Source organism: Hyperolius riggenbachi, chromosome 6 (assembly GCF_040937935.1).
Source record: "Hyperolius riggenbachi isolate aHypRig1 chromosome 6, aHypRig1.pri, whole genome shotgun sequence".
NCBI lineage: Eukaryota > Metazoa > Chordata > Amphibia > Anura > Hyperoliidae > Hyperolius > Hyperolius riggenbachi.
In genome coordinates this window covers 297,218,563-297,238,473 of record NC_090651.1, presented here as the reverse complement: position 1 = coordinate 297,238,473, position 19,911 = coordinate 297,218,563, and the positions used below count along the sequence as shown (strand labels likewise).

General features: G+C 45.2%; 1 protein-coding gene across 1 annotated transcript in view; it reads left to right on the top strand.

Moving 5' to 3' along the window:
- The window catches only part of LIN7B (lin-7 homolog B, crumbs cell polarity complex component), a 40,042-nt gene extending 28,136 nt beyond the window's left edge, over positions 1-11,906 (top strand). Inside the window, exons 5-6 of the mRNA XM_068242896.1 lie at positions 1,977-2,140; positions 11,043-11,906. Coding sequence (XP_068098997.1) covers positions 1,977-2,140; positions 11,043-11,064 — 186 coding nt within the window. The 3' untranslated portion in view covers positions 11,065-11,906. The remainder of the gene's footprint in view (positions 1-1,976; positions 2,141-11,042) is intronic.
- Positions 11,907-19,911: the final 8,005 nt, after the last annotated feature.

Below are 19,911 nucleotides of genomic sequence, written 5' to 3'. Positions count from 1 at the left end.
ATCTGGGTAGAGACAAAATCTATCTAATACTACTATCTGGGTAGAAACAAAGGCTACCTAATACTAATATCTGGGTAGAGACAAAGGCTACCTAATACTAATATCTGGGTAGAAACAAAGGCTACCTAATACTAATATCTGAGTAGAAACAAAGGCTACCTAATACTAATATCTGGGTAGAGACAAAGGCTACCCAATACTAATATCTGGGGAGAGACAAAGGCTACCTAATACTAATATCTGGGTAGAGACAAAGGCTATCTAATACTAATATCTGGGTAGAGACAAAGGTTACCTAATACTAATATCTGGGTAGAGACAAAGGCTATCTAATACTAATATCTGGGTAGAAACAAAGGCTACCTAATACTACTATCTGAGTAGAAACAAAGGCTACCTAATACTAATATCTGGGTAGAGACAAAGGCTTCCTAATACTAATATCTGGGTAGAGACAAAGGCTACCTAATACTACTATCTGAGTAGAAACAAAGGCTACCTAATACTAATATCTGGGTAGAGACAAAGGCTTCCTAATACTAATATCTGGGTAGAGACAAAGGCTATCTAATACTAATATCTGGGTAGAGACAAAGGCTATCTAATACTACTATCTGGGTAGAAACAAAGGCTACCTAATACTAATATCTGGGTAGAAACAAAGGCTACCTAATACTAATATCTGGGGAGAGACAAAGGCTAATACTAATATCTGGGGGAAAGACAAAGGCTATCGAATACTACTAATATCTGGGGAGAGACAAAGGCCACCTAATACTAATATCTGGGGAGAGACAAAGGCCACCTAATACTAATATCTGGGGAGAGACAATACTAATATCTGGGGAGAGACAAAGGCTATCTAATATTAATATCTGGGAAGAGACAATACTAATATCTGGGGGAGAGACAAAGGCTACCTAAAACTACTATCTCAAAGGTAATAGCTAACTTTACATTGCAAAATGCAGTAGTTTGTCATACACAGTAGCAAGAAAAAGTATATGAACGCTTTGGAATTCTATGGATTTCTGCACAAATTGGTCATAAAATGTAATCTGATCTTCATCTAAGTCACAACAATAGACAAGCACAGTCTGCTTAAACGAATACCACACAAATAATTAAATGTTTCCATATTTTTTATTGAACACACCATGTAAAAATTCACAGTGCAGGTGGAAAAGGTATGTGAACCCTTGGATTTAACCAGCTTGGCGTTCTATTAAGATCGCCAGGCTGGCGACCGGACTTTTTTTTTTAATAAAAAAAAAAACTATTGCATGCAGCCAACTGAAAGTTGGCTGCATGAAAGCCCACTAGAGGGCGCTCCTAATGCGTACTTCTGATCGCCTCCGGGGATCAGAAGTAACAAGAAAGGCCGCGATGAGCGGCCCTTCTTGTTATGCTTTCCTCGTCGCCATGGCGACGAGTGGAGTGACGTCATGGACGTCAGCCGCCTCCGATCCAGCCCTTACCGCTGGGCGGAACTGTTTGGTCCGGCTGCGCTGGGCTCGGGCGGCTGGGGGACCCTCTTTCGCCGCTGCACACGGCGAATCGCCGCGCTGCGCCGGCGATCAGGTAGCACACGCGGCTGGCAAAGTGCCGGCTGCGTGTGCTCCTTTTTATTTGATTAAAATCGGCCCAGCAGGGCCTGAGCGGCAGCCTCCGGCGGCAATGGCCGAGCTGAGCTTGTCCATACCGCCAGGCTGGTTAATAATTGGTTGAACCTCCTTTCGCAGCAATAACTTCTACCAAATGCTTCCTGCAGTTGCAGACCAGACGTACATGACGGTCAGGAGTAATTCTTGACCATTCCTCGTACAGAACTGTTTCAGTTCAGCATCCATATAATTCCAGAAGGGTTCACATACTTTTTCTTGCTACTTGTATGTTGTATTAACGGTTGGGTTTACCCTTTCACCCCTTCATACCTGATAACACCAATCCTGATTCTGACGCTTGTTCCTCTACAGAGTGTGGAAGGGGAGCAGCATGAGAAGGCGGTGGAGCTTCTGAAGGCAGCGCAGGGGACAGTGAAGTTGGTTGTGCGCTACACCCCAAAAGTGCTGGAGGAGATGGAGGCCAGGTTTGAGAAAATGAGAACAGCCCGGCGCAGACAGCAGCAAAACAGCTACACGTGAGTATATGGTGGGCATAGGGGGCTGGACTGAACTCTCTGCCGCCTGTGTGTTGCTTCTTCCAGCAGAACATAACAGTCACTTTCCACTCTCTGAATGTATCACTAGGATGAGGGATGAAGTTCAGGGATGCAGGACTTTCAGCAGGCGCAGGATGAGCCGCCTTTCGGCTTATCTCAGGCTTTAGTAAATGTAAAACCTTTCAGTAAAACCTTATCTCTTAAGTGCTTCAGAAAACAGGACTGAATTCAACCAAAAGTGTTTTTTTTTTTTAACTTTTCCTGTACTGGAAAACAATATGACTCTTTTCTTTGTTCTATTTCTTAGCTGCACTACACATACAATTCCTTATCTTATAAGTTTTTTTTTGCTTCAGGTTCACTTTAAGTAATAAAAAGTATAGTCCATTAAATCACAGCGCCACCTCCTGGCAGGTGAGAAGCAGGTCTTCTTCATCAATTAGCAAATCCTGGCATTGCAGCAAAACACACTCCTCCCTCTAACAACTTAGCCAGAGGCTTTGTCAACGCATCATTAGCTCCATCCATCTGATGTCCATTGCTAAAGAATACATAGCCCTCCTGATCATTAGCACACAATTATTACTTATCTCCCATGGCTGGGGAATCTGCCAGCATTACACTAATGCAATTGCCTTGCTACATTACTTCCCCTGTTCACACACTCTGAAATGATTCTTCCTGCTCGGTTAGCTCTGCTATTGTTGTGAGTTGCATCCCGAAATCCACCATTGTAGCTGCTCAGTTCTGTATCCTCTTCCTCATCGTTCCCTGCGTATTATCTATTACCGTCGCAGCACCCCATCTAGGAGATTGTCAAGCTAAAGAATACGGCACCTTCTGCTAAAAATATTCCCATTCCCCACCATTAACCTTCCTGTCTGCACAATTACTCCTGGGCATATTTGGAAGCATTCAGAATGAGAGAGAGATATGTTTTCCCTGTAACATTTCTGTAGCTCATTCTTGGTTTACGGAAGAGTCATTTTTACCCAAAACAGATATTTGAACTGGGGGCAGATCCAGGACTATTTGCAAAAATGTTACATTGGATTTATCAAAAGTGAGCTAAAAGATTAATTCATTTATTTATTAAAATAAAATCACTATACTGTATATACTCGAGTATAAGCTTAATTTTTGGACCAAAAAAGTGGCCCAAAAGTGTGGGTCTCGGCTTATACTCGAGTCTCTACTCTTTGAGTAGCCACCACAGTGCCCCCACTATATATGCACAGCACAGTGGTGCATCAGCTGAGGGAGACCACACACTTGACATTATCATTGGAGGTCCCAGCTAATCTCATCTCGAGTTGTAGCCTTGGAAGGCATACAGGGACAGTGTCTACTGAGTGGTGAGAATCCTTGCATTCCTATATCAAGTTTTAGATACATGACTATGTGGCTCTGCATTCCTTGCTTTATCTTTATGCCAGCTTAAACTTTGCAACAGGAGTTCTTTGCATGTCCATCTCCATTGTAGGCCTATGTTCTGGCTTATTATTGCAACCTGCTGAATTTATGCTGCTTTTCTAATATATGGTTGTGGCCAGCTATGGCAGTGAGTGGTGTTTTGGTTGTGGCTTTTGCCACCCCCGGCTTATACTCAGGTCAAACATTTTTTCCAGTTTTTTAAGGTAAAAGTTGGGGGGTTGGCTTATACTCGGGTCGTCTTATACACGAGTATATGCAGTAAATCATTTTGTTAAGGTGAGAAAGATAGTAATACCTTAGGAGGAGAGAAAAAGAACTTAAAATCTTGTTCTTCTAGGGCTATTGTCATGTCACCTAAAGTAACCTGTTGTAGAGGGTTATAGAAGGCAAAGGCGTATCTAGGGAAAACAGCGCCTATGGCAAACATTGAAATTCTCCCCCAGAGAAGAGGGTGGGGCCCTCCAAACATTTTAATGTGTAGTCACGGTTGAACAGGTTGTGTTCAAGTTTAAGTGAAGCATGGCTTATAAGAATGGAGTATCACAATAGGTCAGCCTATTCATATTACCCAAATAACAAAGAACTTGTCCCCCAAAGGAAGATAAAAATTAGAATCTGTACGGAGAACACCAAGGATGCTACAGAGCACTGCCCCCAGTAAGAGGCGCCCATGGCATATGCCATACCGGCACCCCAATAGATGCACTGTGAGCAGGTCTTCTGCTGCTATTTGTAGTACAGGAGGGTCTGGCACAGCAAGACAGGTAAATTGGGTGCTGCCACAGGCCTTAATGAGAATTATGGCTACAGTGGCGCTCACCAAGTAATTTGGGTGGCGGCAATAGCCTGAGCCTAAATTACAAGAAAAATGGCTGGAGCCTGAATTACGCGGGGAACAAAAAATGTAGGCAGCCAGTAGGGGAATAGTTTAGAAAAAAAAGATAAGCTAGATGTAACGATTGGTGTCAGCACGCAGAGAGAATCTGATTATTGGTGATCTGCAGTGTCACCAAGAATGCAGATATATACCTGATTATTGATGATCTGCAGAATCACTGATAATACAGATATATTGCTAACCTCTGGACACCTATAGGTATGTGAGTGTTTGGTGTAACAGTAGTACTTTGAGTAATGCACCTGCTGAGCAGGTGATCATAGGCAGTAAAGGAATACTGCTCTTGAGGACACAGGAACCTTCCAGCAGCCTGACACTCTCCAAAGGGTGGAGTCATGTTGGAGATAGGAAGGACCAGAGAGTGAGTGACAACTGAAGGTGGATGTCACTATCTGATCTGGAGACTATCTCTTAAGAGGAGAGATAGCTCTCGAGGTCGGGCACGCCTGGTCGGCAACACACGGACAGATAAAGTACAAAGACAGAAGGCTGATTCGGTATCCAAGGCAAGCAGGATCTGGCAACGGAATATCAGATATGCGAGGTACCGAATCAGAGATCAAAGGGATAGTCTGGAAAGCAGTAAGTCATAACAGAAATCAACAATGCCTAGTCTGGGTGTGAGGTCCTTGGTCTCTACACCCTGGAACTAGTCTGATGAATAACAGATAGATAACGCAAGTTCCCTAGTCTGGGTGTGAGGTCCTTGGTCTCTACACCCTGGAACTAGTCTGATGAATAACAGATAGATAACGCAAGTTCCCTAGTCTGGGTGTGAGGTCCGTGGTCTCTACACCCTGGAACTAGTCTGAAGTATAACAGATAGATAACACAAGTTCCCTAGTCTGGGTGTGAGGTCCGTGGTCTCTACACCGTGGAACTAGTCTGAAGTATAACAGATAGATAACACAAGTTCCCTAGTCTGGGTGTGAGGGCCGTGGTCTCTACACCCTGGAACTAGTCTAAGCATAAACGAAATAACAGTACAAGTAATCTGGCTCAGTGTGAATTCCCAGGTCCACCTGGTTCAAACACACTGTTGGATCTGACTAAGGTCTGAGTGCTTCCACGTAGTGTTCGCAATGGCAGACAACCAGCAACTGACAAGCAAGCTGTATATATAGTTGCAGGACTCTGCCGCCCCGCCCGAGCCACTCAGCCAATCAGGAGTCCAGCAGGAATCAGCTGATCGTCCGGATCAGCTGATACCTCTGCTGCTGGTATAAAGGTCCGGACTTCTGGCGCGCGCGCGCGCTCTCCACCCCTCTGTGTGAACTAACAGACCCAGCCACACCAGACGCACACCGCCGCGTGCAAACCGCCGCGTTGGACGCGGAAAAAGCCGCCTTACTGCCAGTACATGCGGCGGCTTTTCCGCGATCTCTCACAGTACCCCCCCTGAGGAGTGGACTCCGGACACTTCCCAACCGGGTTCCCCGAATGTGGGTCTAGAATCTTCTTGGTCTCACATTCCGATTGATCTTTTACCATCACAGGGAGTGAGGGAGGGGAATCCATGTGTACTGACGGCTTCAATAGAGACACATGGAGTGATCTTACACCTCTCATACTGGCTGAGAGATCGACAGCATAGGTGACAAAATTATCTCTCCTGGTCACTGGGAATGGTCCTATGAATGTAGGACCCAGTTTGGTTGACCATCGCTTCAGGACCCCATGCCGAGAGGATACGTACACCATGTCCCCTGGGGAAAACTCCCACTCTACAGACTTCCTCCTACTAGTTTGACCTTTCTGAGTCCGGGGTTTACCTGGCCCTGGTAAATGTTGCAATGTACCCGGTGAGGTCTGACGAGAAGTTTTACCCTCTAGAATGTCTCGCTGGCAAGGGCCCAGATTAGGCATCCAGTCCTTCACCGTCTCCGCAGGTGCCCTGACCACCTTTCGAGGTAGGCCGGTCTCAGGCTCGGAACTTTTAACTAAAGTTTCTGCTTTGACCTGCTCTGCCACCCCTCCCACCTGTATCTTGGTAGCACAAACTGCCACTCTCTCCAAGCAATTCTGATGGCAATAGGCTGACCAATCCAGTAAGTGACCTGAAGCCCAGTCAATCTGTGGGGAGTGGAGTTGCAACCAAGGCATACCAAGAACAACGGTGGAGGTTGTCATGGGCATAACCAGGAACTGTAATCTCTCTTCATGCAACGCCCCTAAACAGCATGACAACAAAGGGGTTTGAAGAAGAGATTGACTACTCTGCAACGGAGAGTCATCCACTGCAGTGACCAGAATCTGTCGGTCAAGTGGGGACAAAGGTATCCCTAATTTTTTAACAAAAACGTAATCAATGAGTTTTGCCGCAGAACCGGAGTCCACAATGGCTTCTGCGGAACTAGTCTGACCCTCCCATGTAATAGAGCAGGGAAGGAGCAGACGATCATTGTTTAAAGGAAACGACTGCTCGCCTATGGTGTTGACCAACCCCAGACAGCAGCATTCTCCTGGCCCCTTAGCACCATATAGATTGCGTTTTCTTGGCCCTCTGTGACTCTTTTTCACCTGACTCAACCCTGAATACCCGATTTGCATCGGTTCATCTGCGGGTGATGGAGATCGAGAAGAGTCGTGTAAGACAGACCTTCTAGCATTCCTACCACGAACCTGTCTCTGGTAGCGCAAACGGCGATCTATCTGTACGGCCAACGAAATTGCCTCGTCTACAGATTTGGGCTCAGGATGTCCAATCATCACATCATAAACTGCATCCGACAACCCTGCCAAAAAACAGTCCAACAGTGCAAATGAGCCCCATCTCGCAGAAACTGCCCACTTCCTGAACTCCGCTGCGTAATTTTCAACCGGATCCTTGCCTTGCTGCAACGTCTTGAGCTTCCGCTCAGCGGTAGAGGCAATGTCCGGATCATCGTAAATTATAGCCATGGCTTTAAAAAATGCCTCAACCGAGGCCAAAGCCCCATCTCCTGGCTGGAGATTATATGCCCAGGTCTGGGAATCCCCTGACAACAGAGTCTTAATAAACGTAATTCTCTGTGCCACGGTTCCAGATGAATTGGGCCTCAACTCAAAGTATGATAACACTCTATTCCTAAAGTTCTGAAAGTCAGATCTGTGACCAGAAAACCTTTCGGGTACAGGCATACGTATGTCTGTGCTGGGAGGAGATCGCACTGAGTTTATAGCTGATTGAAGTTCCTGAATAGCCCCAAATAGCTGGCTGATCTGGGTCTGTTGGTTCAAAGTTACCCCGGAAAGATTGTTTACCGTGGTAGTCAGGACTTCAACATGCCTATACAGTGCGTCCATTTGGTTTGGGTCTGCTATTCTGTAACCATTGGTGTCAGCACGCAGAGAGAATCTGATTATTGGTGAACTGCAGTATCACCAAGAATGCAGATATATACCTGATTATTGATGATCTGCAGAATCACCGATAATACAGATATAATGCTAACCTCTGGACGACTAAATAGTGTGAGTGTTTTGTGCAATAGTAATAACTTTGAGTGAGGACCACCCGAGGAGCAGGTGGTCCTTGGCAGTATGAGAAATACCTTCCTTTGGAAGTGCAGAGATCTTGCAGCAGCCTGAGACATCCAAGGGGGCGGAGTCCCAGGCTGAATAGCAAGAAGACCCGGTGGCTAGTGACCCCTGGAAGATGGGCGTCACAAGCAGGTCTGGAGAATAACACAAATGATAATACAGATATATTGCTAATCTCTGGACACCTATAGGTATGTGAGTGTTTGGTGTAACAGTAGTACTTTGAGTAATGCACCTGCTGAGCAGGTGATCATAGGCAGTAAAGGAATACTGCTCTTGAGGGCACAGGAACCTTCCAGCAGCCTGAGACTCTCCAAAGGGTGGAGTCAGGCTGGAGATAGGAAGGACCAGAGAGTGAGTGACACCTGAAGGTGGATGTCACTATCTGATCTGGAGACTATGGGCCTGATTCACAAAGCGGTGATAACTCAGTTATCACGCCTAAAAGACTTTAGGCGTGATAACCTTTGCACTGCTGAGTTAGCACCGTTTTGTGCTCTTTATCGCGCGCAAAGTCCCGCGCACAAAGCTTTGCGCGCGCAATCGCGCAACTCCGCGCGCAGCGCCCATGGGTTTAATAGGCGCATCGCACGCACTGCACCGCGCGCGCAAAACTTTGTGCGCGTGAATTTAGCGCGAGTTTCATTTTATCACGCCTAAACTGAGTTTAGGCGTGATAAAGGGCTTTTCACAGGCGTGCAAACACTTTGCACCGCTTTGTGAATCAGGCCCTATCTCTTAAGAGGAGAGATAGCTCTCGAGGTCGGGCACGCCTGGTCGGCAACACACGGACAGATAAAGTACAAAGACAGAAGGCTGATTTGGTATCCAAGGCAAGCAGGGTCTGGCAACGGAATATCAGATATGCGAGGTACCGAATCAGAGATCAAAGGGATAGTCAGGAAAGCAGTAAGTCATAACAGAAATCAACATTGCCTAGTCTGGGTGTGAGGTCCTTGGTCACTACACCCTGGAACTAGTCTGATGAATAACAGATAGATAACGCAAGTTCCCTAGTCTGGGTGTGAGGTCCGTGGTCTCTACACCCTGGAACTAGTCTGAAGTATAACAGATGGATAACACAAGTTCCCTAGTCTGGGTGTGAGGTCCGTGGTCTCTACACCCTGGAACTAGTCTGAAGTATAACAGATAGATAACACAAGTTCCCTAGTCTGGGTGTGAGGTCCGTGGTCTATACACCCTGGAACTAGTCTGAAGTATAACAGATAGATAACACAAGTTCCCTAGTCTGGGTGTGACGTCCGTGGTCTCTACACCCTGGAACTAGTCTGAAGTATAACAGATAGATAACACAAGTTCCCTAGTCTGGGTGTGAGGTCCGTGGTCTCTACACCCTGGAACTAGTCTAAGCATAAACAGAATAACAGTACAAGTAATCTGGCTCAGTGTGAATTCCCAGGTCCACCTGGTTCAAACACACTGTTGGATCTGACTAAGGTCTGAGTGCTTCCACGTAGTGTTCGCAATGGCAGACAACCAGCAACTGACAAGCAAGCTGTATATATAGTTGCAGGACTCTGCCGCCCCGCCCGAGCCACTCAGCCAATCAGGAGTCCAGCAGGAATCAGCTGATCGTCCGGATCAGCTGATACCTCTGCTGCTGGTATAAAGGTCCTGACTTCTGGCGGGCGCGCGCGTAGCTCTCCATCCCTCTGTGTGAACTAACAGACCCAGCCACAACAGACGCACGCCGCCACGTGCAAACCGCCGCGTTGGACGCGGAAACAGCCGCCTTACTGCCAGTACATGCGGCGGCTTTTCTGCGATCTCTCACACTAGAGCAGGGTGAACTGTCTGTCAGCTTCACCCTGCGCCCAAATTTCCCTGTGCTATTTTTCCATGCATGCCTGGCACACACCCAAAAATATAATCTTCATCCTGAAAATACTGCAGCTCTGGAGATTTGTGCTGTGGCAGAAGCGTGGCTACAAACCTCTGTGCCTCGATGTGGAATTTGGACCTGGGTGCACACCACCAGCTGTGCTCTCCATTTCTTTGCGACATAGACACAGCTTAAAAACACAGTAAAAAATATCACAAACATGTACAGTATACTTATTGTCTTAGGAATCTGTCTCATCTTGGTAGTTGACAGGAATACCGCTTGTAAGCTAAACATCAAGATAGCTGCCAAGTCCCCCAGATAGACAGGTTGACAATCACCTGGGACAAATAACCAGTGTGAAATGACCACTACCAAGGGCAAAGAACAATGCAAGACACAAGCTCTTCTGCATACCCATTGATTTCAATAGCTATTCTGCAGTAAAGCGGGAAAACAGCACTGGCAATGTCCTTTCCTGGTCCTCTCTCTGTGCCCTCAGTCATCTGCTGTCTCCCTTTGAAATTTCACGCCTTCAGGAGACCTCGGAAGGCTTTGGAAGCAATCACGTCCCCTACTGCTTCTGAAGAAAGCGGCATCCGTAGAGATGGGACTGGCATATGTGCAGTACGGGTCCGCTCGTCTTCAGAAGAACTCGGGGATGAGAGTTCTTCTGAAACCTTCATGAGGAGTCCCAAAGGCCCATATTCCACCAGTTGGTCAAATAGCTTCTATGAGGGGGACAGTGGTGGGCCAAGGGCATGGAGGGAGGACAGGAGGCTCTATGGGATCCAGAGCATTCCCTCTACATAGGTATCTAACTATATTTTTTAATGAAGACAAGAAGTAGTCTGCACTTGTCCAAACTGGTTCAAGCTTTATTCAGGATGTATCCAGCATCACATAAAAGCTGACATGTTTCGGACCAGATTGGTCCTTAATAATCATAGCTAACTAAGCTTGAACCAGTTTGGACAAGCGCGGACTACTTCTTTTCTTCATTTGCTTTTGGAATCCAGTCTCCAGGTTCCTGCACTGTCCTTCACTGGGAGTTGAGCTGTTTTCTACCTTTTACCTATTTTTTTTTTTATTATTATTTGTTTTTTTTGTCCCAGCATTCGTTGCTCTAAATATAAAGTAGTGTTCATTGTAGTGTTCTGCTAACTTCTGCTCTTGTCTTGCAGGTCTCTTGAGTCGCGAGGGTAACCAGCATGTCATCTACTCTGACTCCTAAGCCCTGGACCTTTCACTCTCATCTCAGATCTTTGTACAGTATTTATTCAGTTATGTGTCTATTGGAGAGTCGTGGGGCATGTGCTGCTAGTTTGTGAACACTAATGGCTCCCAAAGCTGCACAGGCATGGAAATCTGGGAGTGTGTCTGTCCTGTGGATTCTTTATGTTGGCCTTGCTGCGTACATGGAACCCATTCCTATTAGTGTGCTTGATAATTGATTCATTCCAGGACTGACAGACAAGAACTTCTTATTGGACTGTATTGTTCAGTTAGCCAGTTCTGCTGCTCATTATATGTAATATCCTACTGCAGTTGATGGAAGCTGAAGCAACCTATCTATGACAAACACATGATTCTTGTAGACTAGGCCTAGAGGAACATTTAAATATAATTTTTGGGGTGTAGTTCCTTCTTATAACCTATAGGCGGCAGTGTTAATATAGGACTCATTGGTGTGAGTGATGTTTAAAGTGGGATAAAACTCCATGTTAACTGAAAAAAATTAAAATAAATCATCCAATAAGAAATTATTTATGTAGCTTACCTATCCTGTTGTTTTTTGTGTTCACTGTCAGATTTAAGAGCAATGTTCTATGAAAAAGAAAATAATATTTCTGCTGTCTTCCATTTTTATTGTTTCTCTGTGAGGCCAAAAGTGGCATCACTTCTGCCCTTTTCTTTTTTTTTTTCTTTTATTAACATAGCTTAGTTTTACTGCTTATTTTTACATTTGTATGTACACAAGTACTTTATATTTTGAAGATTTTTATCATAGTTGTCCTTTAACCCTTAAAGAGAACCCGAGGTGGGTTTGAAGAATATTATCTGCATACAGAGGCTGGATCTGCCTATACAGCCCAGCCTCTGTTGCTATCCCAAACCCCCCCTAAGGTCCCCCTGCACGCTGCAATCCCGCATAAATCACAGCCACGCTGCTGACAAACAGCTTGTCAGAGCTGGCTGTGTTTATCTCTATAGTGTCAGTCTGCTGCTCTCCCCGCCTCCTGCAGAACTCCAGTCCCCGCCTGCATCCCTTCCCTCCCTGCTGATTGGAGGGAAGGGACAGGGGCAGGGACTGGAGCTATGCAGGAGGCGGGGGAGCAGCTGAGACTGACACTACAGATGTAAATACAGCCTCACAGCACGGCTGTGATTTATGAGGGATTGCAGAGTGCAGGGGGACCTTAGTGGGGTTTGGGATAGCAACAGAGGCTGGGCTGTATAGGCAGATCCAGCCTCTGTATGCAGATAACATTCTTTAAACACACCTCGGGTTCTCTTTAATCCACTGCACAGTCATGTTCAAAAAGCAATCTAATTTATTTTGTCCATTTGCGGTCATAATTCACTGACACATCTAAACCATTCCAAACAACAAGAATTGGGCAATTGCACTACTGTAGAAGTGCGTGTCTGGCCCGAAGGGGAAGAGTTTGGCAGTCGGTATTCAATCCTACCGAACCAAATCCAAATGTAACAGGAAGTGATGCCTGTCTTCCATGTCAGCAGTCTGAGTGTTGTGCCTTTTCTCTTATTATACTGTATATCATATATTATAATATTATATATTTTACTGTGAACATGTCAGTTTTGCTATTCCTGTTTTAAGTGGTGAATTTTGTTGTTTGCTGGTTTAAGTGGGAGAGTGGTAAAAACAGATAAATGATATATCTTTTTTGTTGTATTTATTTTTATATTTTTTCTTATTGTACTATGCCTAGTGCTGGGGATGCAGACACATGATATAGCTGCCTATGTATCCTTCTGGCCTATTAAAGCAGAACTAAAAGGATGTAAAGAAAGCAGCCAGCATATTGTGATGGCATTTGTAGATGGCCACAGTTCAGCTCATCTCCTGTCTTTAATAACAATTCAGGGCTGTTTTTACTGTTATCACCATGGTGATAAAGCATGTAGTATTCACTAAGCAATTTACCCCAGGCAAACCTTAAAATAAGGATCCTATCCTTAAGTTAAGGAGTGATTTGTACATTTAAGGTTTCAATCCTCAACATAACAACAGAATTCTAAGGTTAAAGGGAAGGTTCAGGGAGGGTGGAGAAAAAATAAAAATCAATTTCCACTTACCTGGGGCTTCCTCCAGCCCGTGGCAGGCAGGAGGTGCCCTCGCCGCCGCTCCGCAGGCTCCTGGTGGTCTCCGGTGGCCGACCCGACCTGGCCAGGCCGACTGCCAGGTCGGGCTCTTCTGCGCTCCAAGTCCTGGCACTTCTGCGTCCCACGCGGGCGCGCTGACGTCATCGGACGTCCTCCGGGCTGTACTGCGCAGGCGCAGTAGTTCTGCGCAGGCGCAGTAGTTCTGCGCCTGCGCAGTACAGCCCGGCGGACGTCCGATGACGTCAGCGTGCCGGCATGGGACGCAGAAGGGCCAGGACTTGGAGCGCAGAAGAGCCCGACCTGGCAGCCGGCCTGGCCAGGTCGGGTCGGCCACCGGAGACCACCGGGAGCCTGCGGAGCGGCGGCGAGGGCACCTCCTGCCTACCACGGGCTGGAGGAAGCCCCAGGTAAGTGGAAATTGATTTTTATTTCTTCTCCACACTCCCTGAACCTTCCCTTTAAAGATGGGGTTAATTCACAGAGATGAATGCAAGTGATAACAACTGTAAAGTGTGTGAGGAATTATCACATGTCATCCTGGCAGCAGGAGGGGTGGAGCTACATCCTGCCTGTGTGTGCTCCTCCCCTCCCTATATACTGCATGGGATATAATTACAGAGGTGATAACTAAAGGACTGGAGTGATAAGACAACACTAGTCTCCACTATCAAAACTTATCACTACACGTTAATAGGGCAAGCTACTTAGTGAATTAACACTTAAAATACTTGTTGATGTGTGCTGATAAGTTGTTACTTGTCTTATTAGCACTAGTATTGTGGCCATTGCTCATAACTGTGCTGGAGAAAACACATCTATTGCAGTCAGGCGTCAGCCAATAGACTGCATCTCCCTGCTGGGCTGTTTTAGGTCTGTGAACATTCCTTACTACATCAGTGTAGTCTGGTTACATCCAAAATCTCCCCCTTTACAACTGACCCTGCTAGAGAGTGCAGTATATCTGATCATGCACGATTATATGCATATGTTTTGTAATAGTGCTTTGCATGTCTTAAGGGCACCAAATGTTGTATCAGGATTTAGAACCCCTGTCAGGTCTTTATTGCGGTCTGTGCCCTTGTATTGCTGTCTCCATGACTCCCAGGACCCTGCTGTGAGTTGATCTTCCTATATTTATTTGCTTTGTACAATGCCACAAGAGATAAAATGACAAATAATAATGCTTCCCTCTGTGGATTCCCTCTGTGGATTGCACACTCCATGTAACCCTTTGGAAAAGCATGCATGTCTGCAGTAGCTTGTCCATAGGAAGGGCAAATGTTGGAGAAATAAGCATTTATGGCAGAGACATGTTATCGTCAAGGCTACGTTAGGCAAATGCCTAGGGCTTGGTGGGTGTCCAAGGGGCTGATTGCTACCTCCTCTGACCATCCTCCCAATTTCTTTTTATACCAAAAGGATCAGATGGCAAGCAGAGTGAGCCTTAAGGGGCCCATACACTCAGCCGATTTTCGGCCGATCGATCGAAATTGATCGATCGCAAATCGATTGACCAATTTCGATCAATTTTGATCGATTTCAATCGATCTGACGTTGGAAAATGTAGGCTTATCTCTTGAGATGGCTTATCATTTTGCATTGGACCTAATGGAAATCTGATGGCAACAAAATGCCATCAGATCGATTTTCAATAGATTTCAAACTGAAATCTATTGGAAATCTGTTCCTAGTAAAAAATGTTCCTAAACACATCAGATAGATCAGAAATCTACTGATGATCTATCTGCTGCTAATCTAAGGAGTGTATGGCCACCTTTAATGTAACCACACATAGATAGATGGCCCCTCCTATATCGAGATATGATCAGAGAGGGATCTACTCCTTCCAAGATTTTCAATAGATTCCACCAGTGGCGTAACTACAATTCATGGGTCCCTCCAGTGAAACTTTAATGGGCCTCCCAATATCCACATCCCTTCCCTTGCCTCCCCTTGGTGACCCTCACAGCCTTGCAGCCCATCTCACAATGGTCATAAAACAAGTTTGGCTTTTACAGCCCCTTTCAGCAAAATATGATAACGCAATCAAGGTTTACCCTGCTAGTGTAAAAGTGTACCTGAACTGAAAACCGTTTTTGCAAACAAGACCTATGGGTGAGTATGTGACTTTCACTTAACCTTCTTGCCAGTTATCCCGAGCTCAGCTCGGGGTAACCTGTGCAGAAGGATTTCTCCAGCCCCGCTGGGCCGATTTTTAAATTTTTTTTTTACCGCATGCATCTAGCACTTTGCTAGCTGCATGCATATCCCGATCGCCGCCGATTCGCCGCTTCCCGCCGCGCCACCCCCCCCCCCTCCAGACCCCTTGCGCAGCCTGGCCAATCAGTGCCAGGCAACGCTTAGGGGTGGATCGGGATTCCCTCTGACGTCTATGACGTCATCCCGCCCCGACGCCATGGCGACGGGGGAAGCCCTGCAGGAAATCCCGTTCTGAACGGGATTTCCTGCTTGCAAAGATCGCCGGCGGCGATCGAACTAGGTAGGGGATGCCGCTTGTCAGCGGTTATCATGTAGCAAGCCCTGGGCTCGCTACATGATTTAAAAAAAATAAAAATAAAGTGCTGCGACGCCCCCTTGCCGTCAGAATTGGAACGGCAAGGGGGTTAAAGGACAACTGTAGCGAATGGTATGTGGAGGGTGCCATATTTATTTCTTTTTAGACAATACCAGTTGCCTGGCAGCCCTGCTCATATATTTGGATGCCGTAGTGTCTGAATAACACCAGAAACAAGCATGCAGCTAATCTTGTCAGATCTGACAGTAATGTCAGAAACATCTGATCTGCTGCATGCTTGTTCAGTGCCTATGACTAATTGTATTAGAGGCAGAGGATCAGCAGCACTGTCAGGCAAATGGTATTGCCTAAAAGGAAATAAATATGACAGCCTCTACACAACTCTCACTACAGTTGTCCTTTAAAGTGGACCCAAATTAAAAATACAAGATTTCAGAAATAAAATCTATTTTCTAAATTATAATAATAAATAGCAGCCCTTTTTCAGCTGCATGATGACAAATATAAAATATTTTACATTTATTGGAGGAACCCCTCCCTTTCTTTCAAAATGCCGGCATTTTTCCGGCAAACTGGTGGAGTACATGGTGTCCGGCAATGGAGGAATTGCTAATGGCTGCCCCCAGTATAACCCTAGCTATGAAAAGAGAAGGGTGAAAAGCATGCACTGAAATTGATCATAGGTTTGAAGGAGTGTTTATTTTTCTTTGTATGTGTCAGAGTGGTGCAACTAAATATTTTGAATTAAAAAAATGTTTGGTTTGGGTCCGCTTTAAGAAGATAATTACTTACATACTTTTTTTTTTTACGCATTGGAAAGTATTTTCCAGAAAATACTTTTTCATTGTTGAGTTGGGCTGACAGTTGATCCTCCAGTCAGGAGAGATCAGAGGCACAGGTATCCCTTTAGTGTCTAGAGCAGCTGTCAAATATTACCCAGAAACATCAGCTCTGCGAGTAAGTTCATTTCAAGATTTCTAACAAGCAAGATGGCAGCCTCCATGGCCAGCATGGGGAGATGATGCTTTGCAATAATAAAATGATGGGCACAAGTAGTTTAGTTCAGGGTTGCTGTGAGCTGGGAAGCATACTGAGAATTCGGCTAAGCTATATATGGCCTGAACTGATGAGGAACCATTCTAACCTAATAACAGATGATTCATACAACTCAATCCTACCTATCTGCTTCGGTCAGCAGGTGTCTTACAGCCATCTTTGGACTGAGCTTGAAACAAGTGACATGAAACAGACACTGCACATGGAGACACTGTCTATGAAGCCCTTCAGGGGAGAAATGGCAACACATCCTAAGACCAGGCCGTATCTGAATGACTACCAACAGAGCTGTGCAGAGCCCCCTAGAGGCAACATACCCACCTTGTGTATGTTGTAAGGTGTGCATGTTGCCTCTAGGGGGCTCTGTACGCCTTTGTTCGTAGTCATTCAGAGGCGGCCTGGTCTTAGGATGCACTCCTATTTCTCCCGTTGTCTAATAAAAATGTGTGAACCATTTTATGACCAGCTGCTCCCTGGTTCACACTATGCTTGTTTAGTAAATAGTTAGAGGTTAGGACCCCTTCCATAAGTATGGCATCATCGCGGTGGAAGGGTCCAGTACGGAACACTCTGCATGCAAACTGTTTTGGAAGCTAACATCCTCCATTAATGCTAATTTGATGCATCTGTTTTGAATGCAAGATGTGTACCCTGCCTAGAATTAGGCTCTGCACACATATGCTGTTAGTCATTCAGATGCAGCCTGCTTTGGGAAGCGCTGTCACCTCTCCCTGCTGTCTAAACAATGAAGCCCTTGTCAAGGGTGGATCAGTGAAAAATGGCGCACAGCGCCTATGCATAAAAATGGCGCAGCATTAAAAAGATACGCTTATCGCTATTTATCGTTAGTACTGCATAATAATGGCGCACAGGGAAAAAGAAGAAAAACGGCACATACTAATGTTATTTATCAATAGTGGCACACACTAACGTTATTTATCAATAGTGCCGTTCATTTGCCAAACAGCACACGTTATTGCCCACAGTAACGTTATTTATCAATAGCGCCCTACATAAGCCAAATTGCAGACGTTATTTAACTGCAAAACGGTGAATGGATTTAATGTAACACTGTCAAGGTTAGGGTTAGGCACCACTGGGGGGGTCTTAGGGTTAGGCACCATCAGGCGGGTCTTAGGGTTAAGCATCATCAGGGGGGTCTTAGGGTTAGGCACCACCAGGAGGGTGGTTAAGGTTAGGCACCACCAGGAGGGTGGTTAGGGTTAGGCACCACCAGGGGGGTGGTTAGGATTAGGCACCACCAGGGGGGTCTTAGGGTTAGGCACCACCAGGGGGGTGGTTAGGGTTAGGCAAGACCAGGGGGGTCTTAGAGTTAGGCACCACCAGGGGGGTCTTAGAGTTAGGCACCTTTAGGGGGGTCTTAGGGTTAGGCACCACCAGGGGGGTGGTTAGGATTAGGCACCACCAGGGGGGTGGTTAGGGTTAGGCACCACCAGGGGGGTCTTAGGGTTAGGCACCACCAGGGGGGTCTTAGGGTTAGGCACCACCAGGGGGGTGGTTAGGGTTAGGCACCGCTAGGGGGGGTTTAGGGATAGGTACAGAGAGGGTTCTGTGTGTTAACGTTAAATAGCGATAAGCGGCAACACCGTGCACCATTATTCGCAGGCGCCATTTTCAGATGGATCCTGTAGTAAAACCAACATTGCACAATTTCCATGTCCACTAGCCAGACCAGTACATAACAGGCAGGTGGCAACTCTTAAGTGCAGGCCAAAGACCAACATTCTGTTCCTCCGAGATCTGGAATGACAATGAACTTTGAACTTTGTGATGTCATTCTGGAACCATTATACTGTGTGCTAATACTTGTTGAAGTAAAACGTATAACCTCTCTAAAAATTCTACCTGAATGATTTAAATGATGTGACTATCATATTGTCCTATTTATATCATCATAATGTCAATTTGTCCAAAATAAAGTATTATTGTGGGTAATGGAGTATGGCTGGTCATTTGAAGATCTCTGAAATCTCCTGACTCCCTGGAATTGATCTACACAAAGATGCAAGTTGACCCCAATACCTGTTTGCACACTATTCTGGCAGTTGGACTGAGCAACTGCCATTCTCTAAGTGCTTTTAAAAATAAAGAAAACCCTGAGAATCCCCCATGAGGAGGTGGGCTAGTCCAGAACCTGCCAGTTCTGTCAGATTTCTACTACCTACTGTAAGTGACAGCAACATAGGAGAAAATGTCTCATTTTACTCTGGGAGAAATGTACTATTTATGTGTTTTCATGTATTTTACAAGTTTTGGCGATAATGGTCCTTTAAGGAATATATATATATATATATATATATATATATATATATATATATATATATATATATATATAATTATGTTTCAATGTTTTTTTATTGAGAAGTTTTTCTTAGTTTTACAACAAGGCCTAAATGGCCATAGAACAGTGATATCAGTAAAATGTACATTGTTAATACAGAAATAAGATAAACATATACAAGAGTAATATAGACATTATAAACCGGATACAGTGAAAGTAGGCTGTTGATGGGTGGTACAATAATTTCGTGCCTAATTGTTACTGAGTGTTGTGACATAAATGGGATTGTCATTATCCGTTGGAGCAGTACTTCTGGGTAACTGGGGGTCTTAACCCTCCTACAAAGTTCCCAGGAGACGCATCCTGTGATTTGAGATGTCACAATCAGTATTGCAGAGCATATTGATATTAGAGCTAACTTGATAAAGAAAAAACTTTATTAACCATGTATTTATATAGTCAGCTGGATATCTTAACCCAGACTGGACTAACACAAAACTGAACAAACTAGACTAGGCTAAACTAAACTACACTAACACATACCACACTTATGTATCAATTATCAATTATTATTTTTCCTGGGCTGTGAGTTAGAGATGGTTACTACAGTACCTGTCGTATGTTTTATCTTCAATATTCAATGTATGGTTCAAGGTATATATCTCTCTCTGTGAGAAGCTATATGTAGTCAAATAGTTTAGTTTCTGGTAATAAGATGGACCAAAGACTTGCTCTGACCAAGAATGACTTTACATTCCCTGATTTGATAGCCCATGTTTTCTCTGCTTGTAAATTAAATTCAACCGTT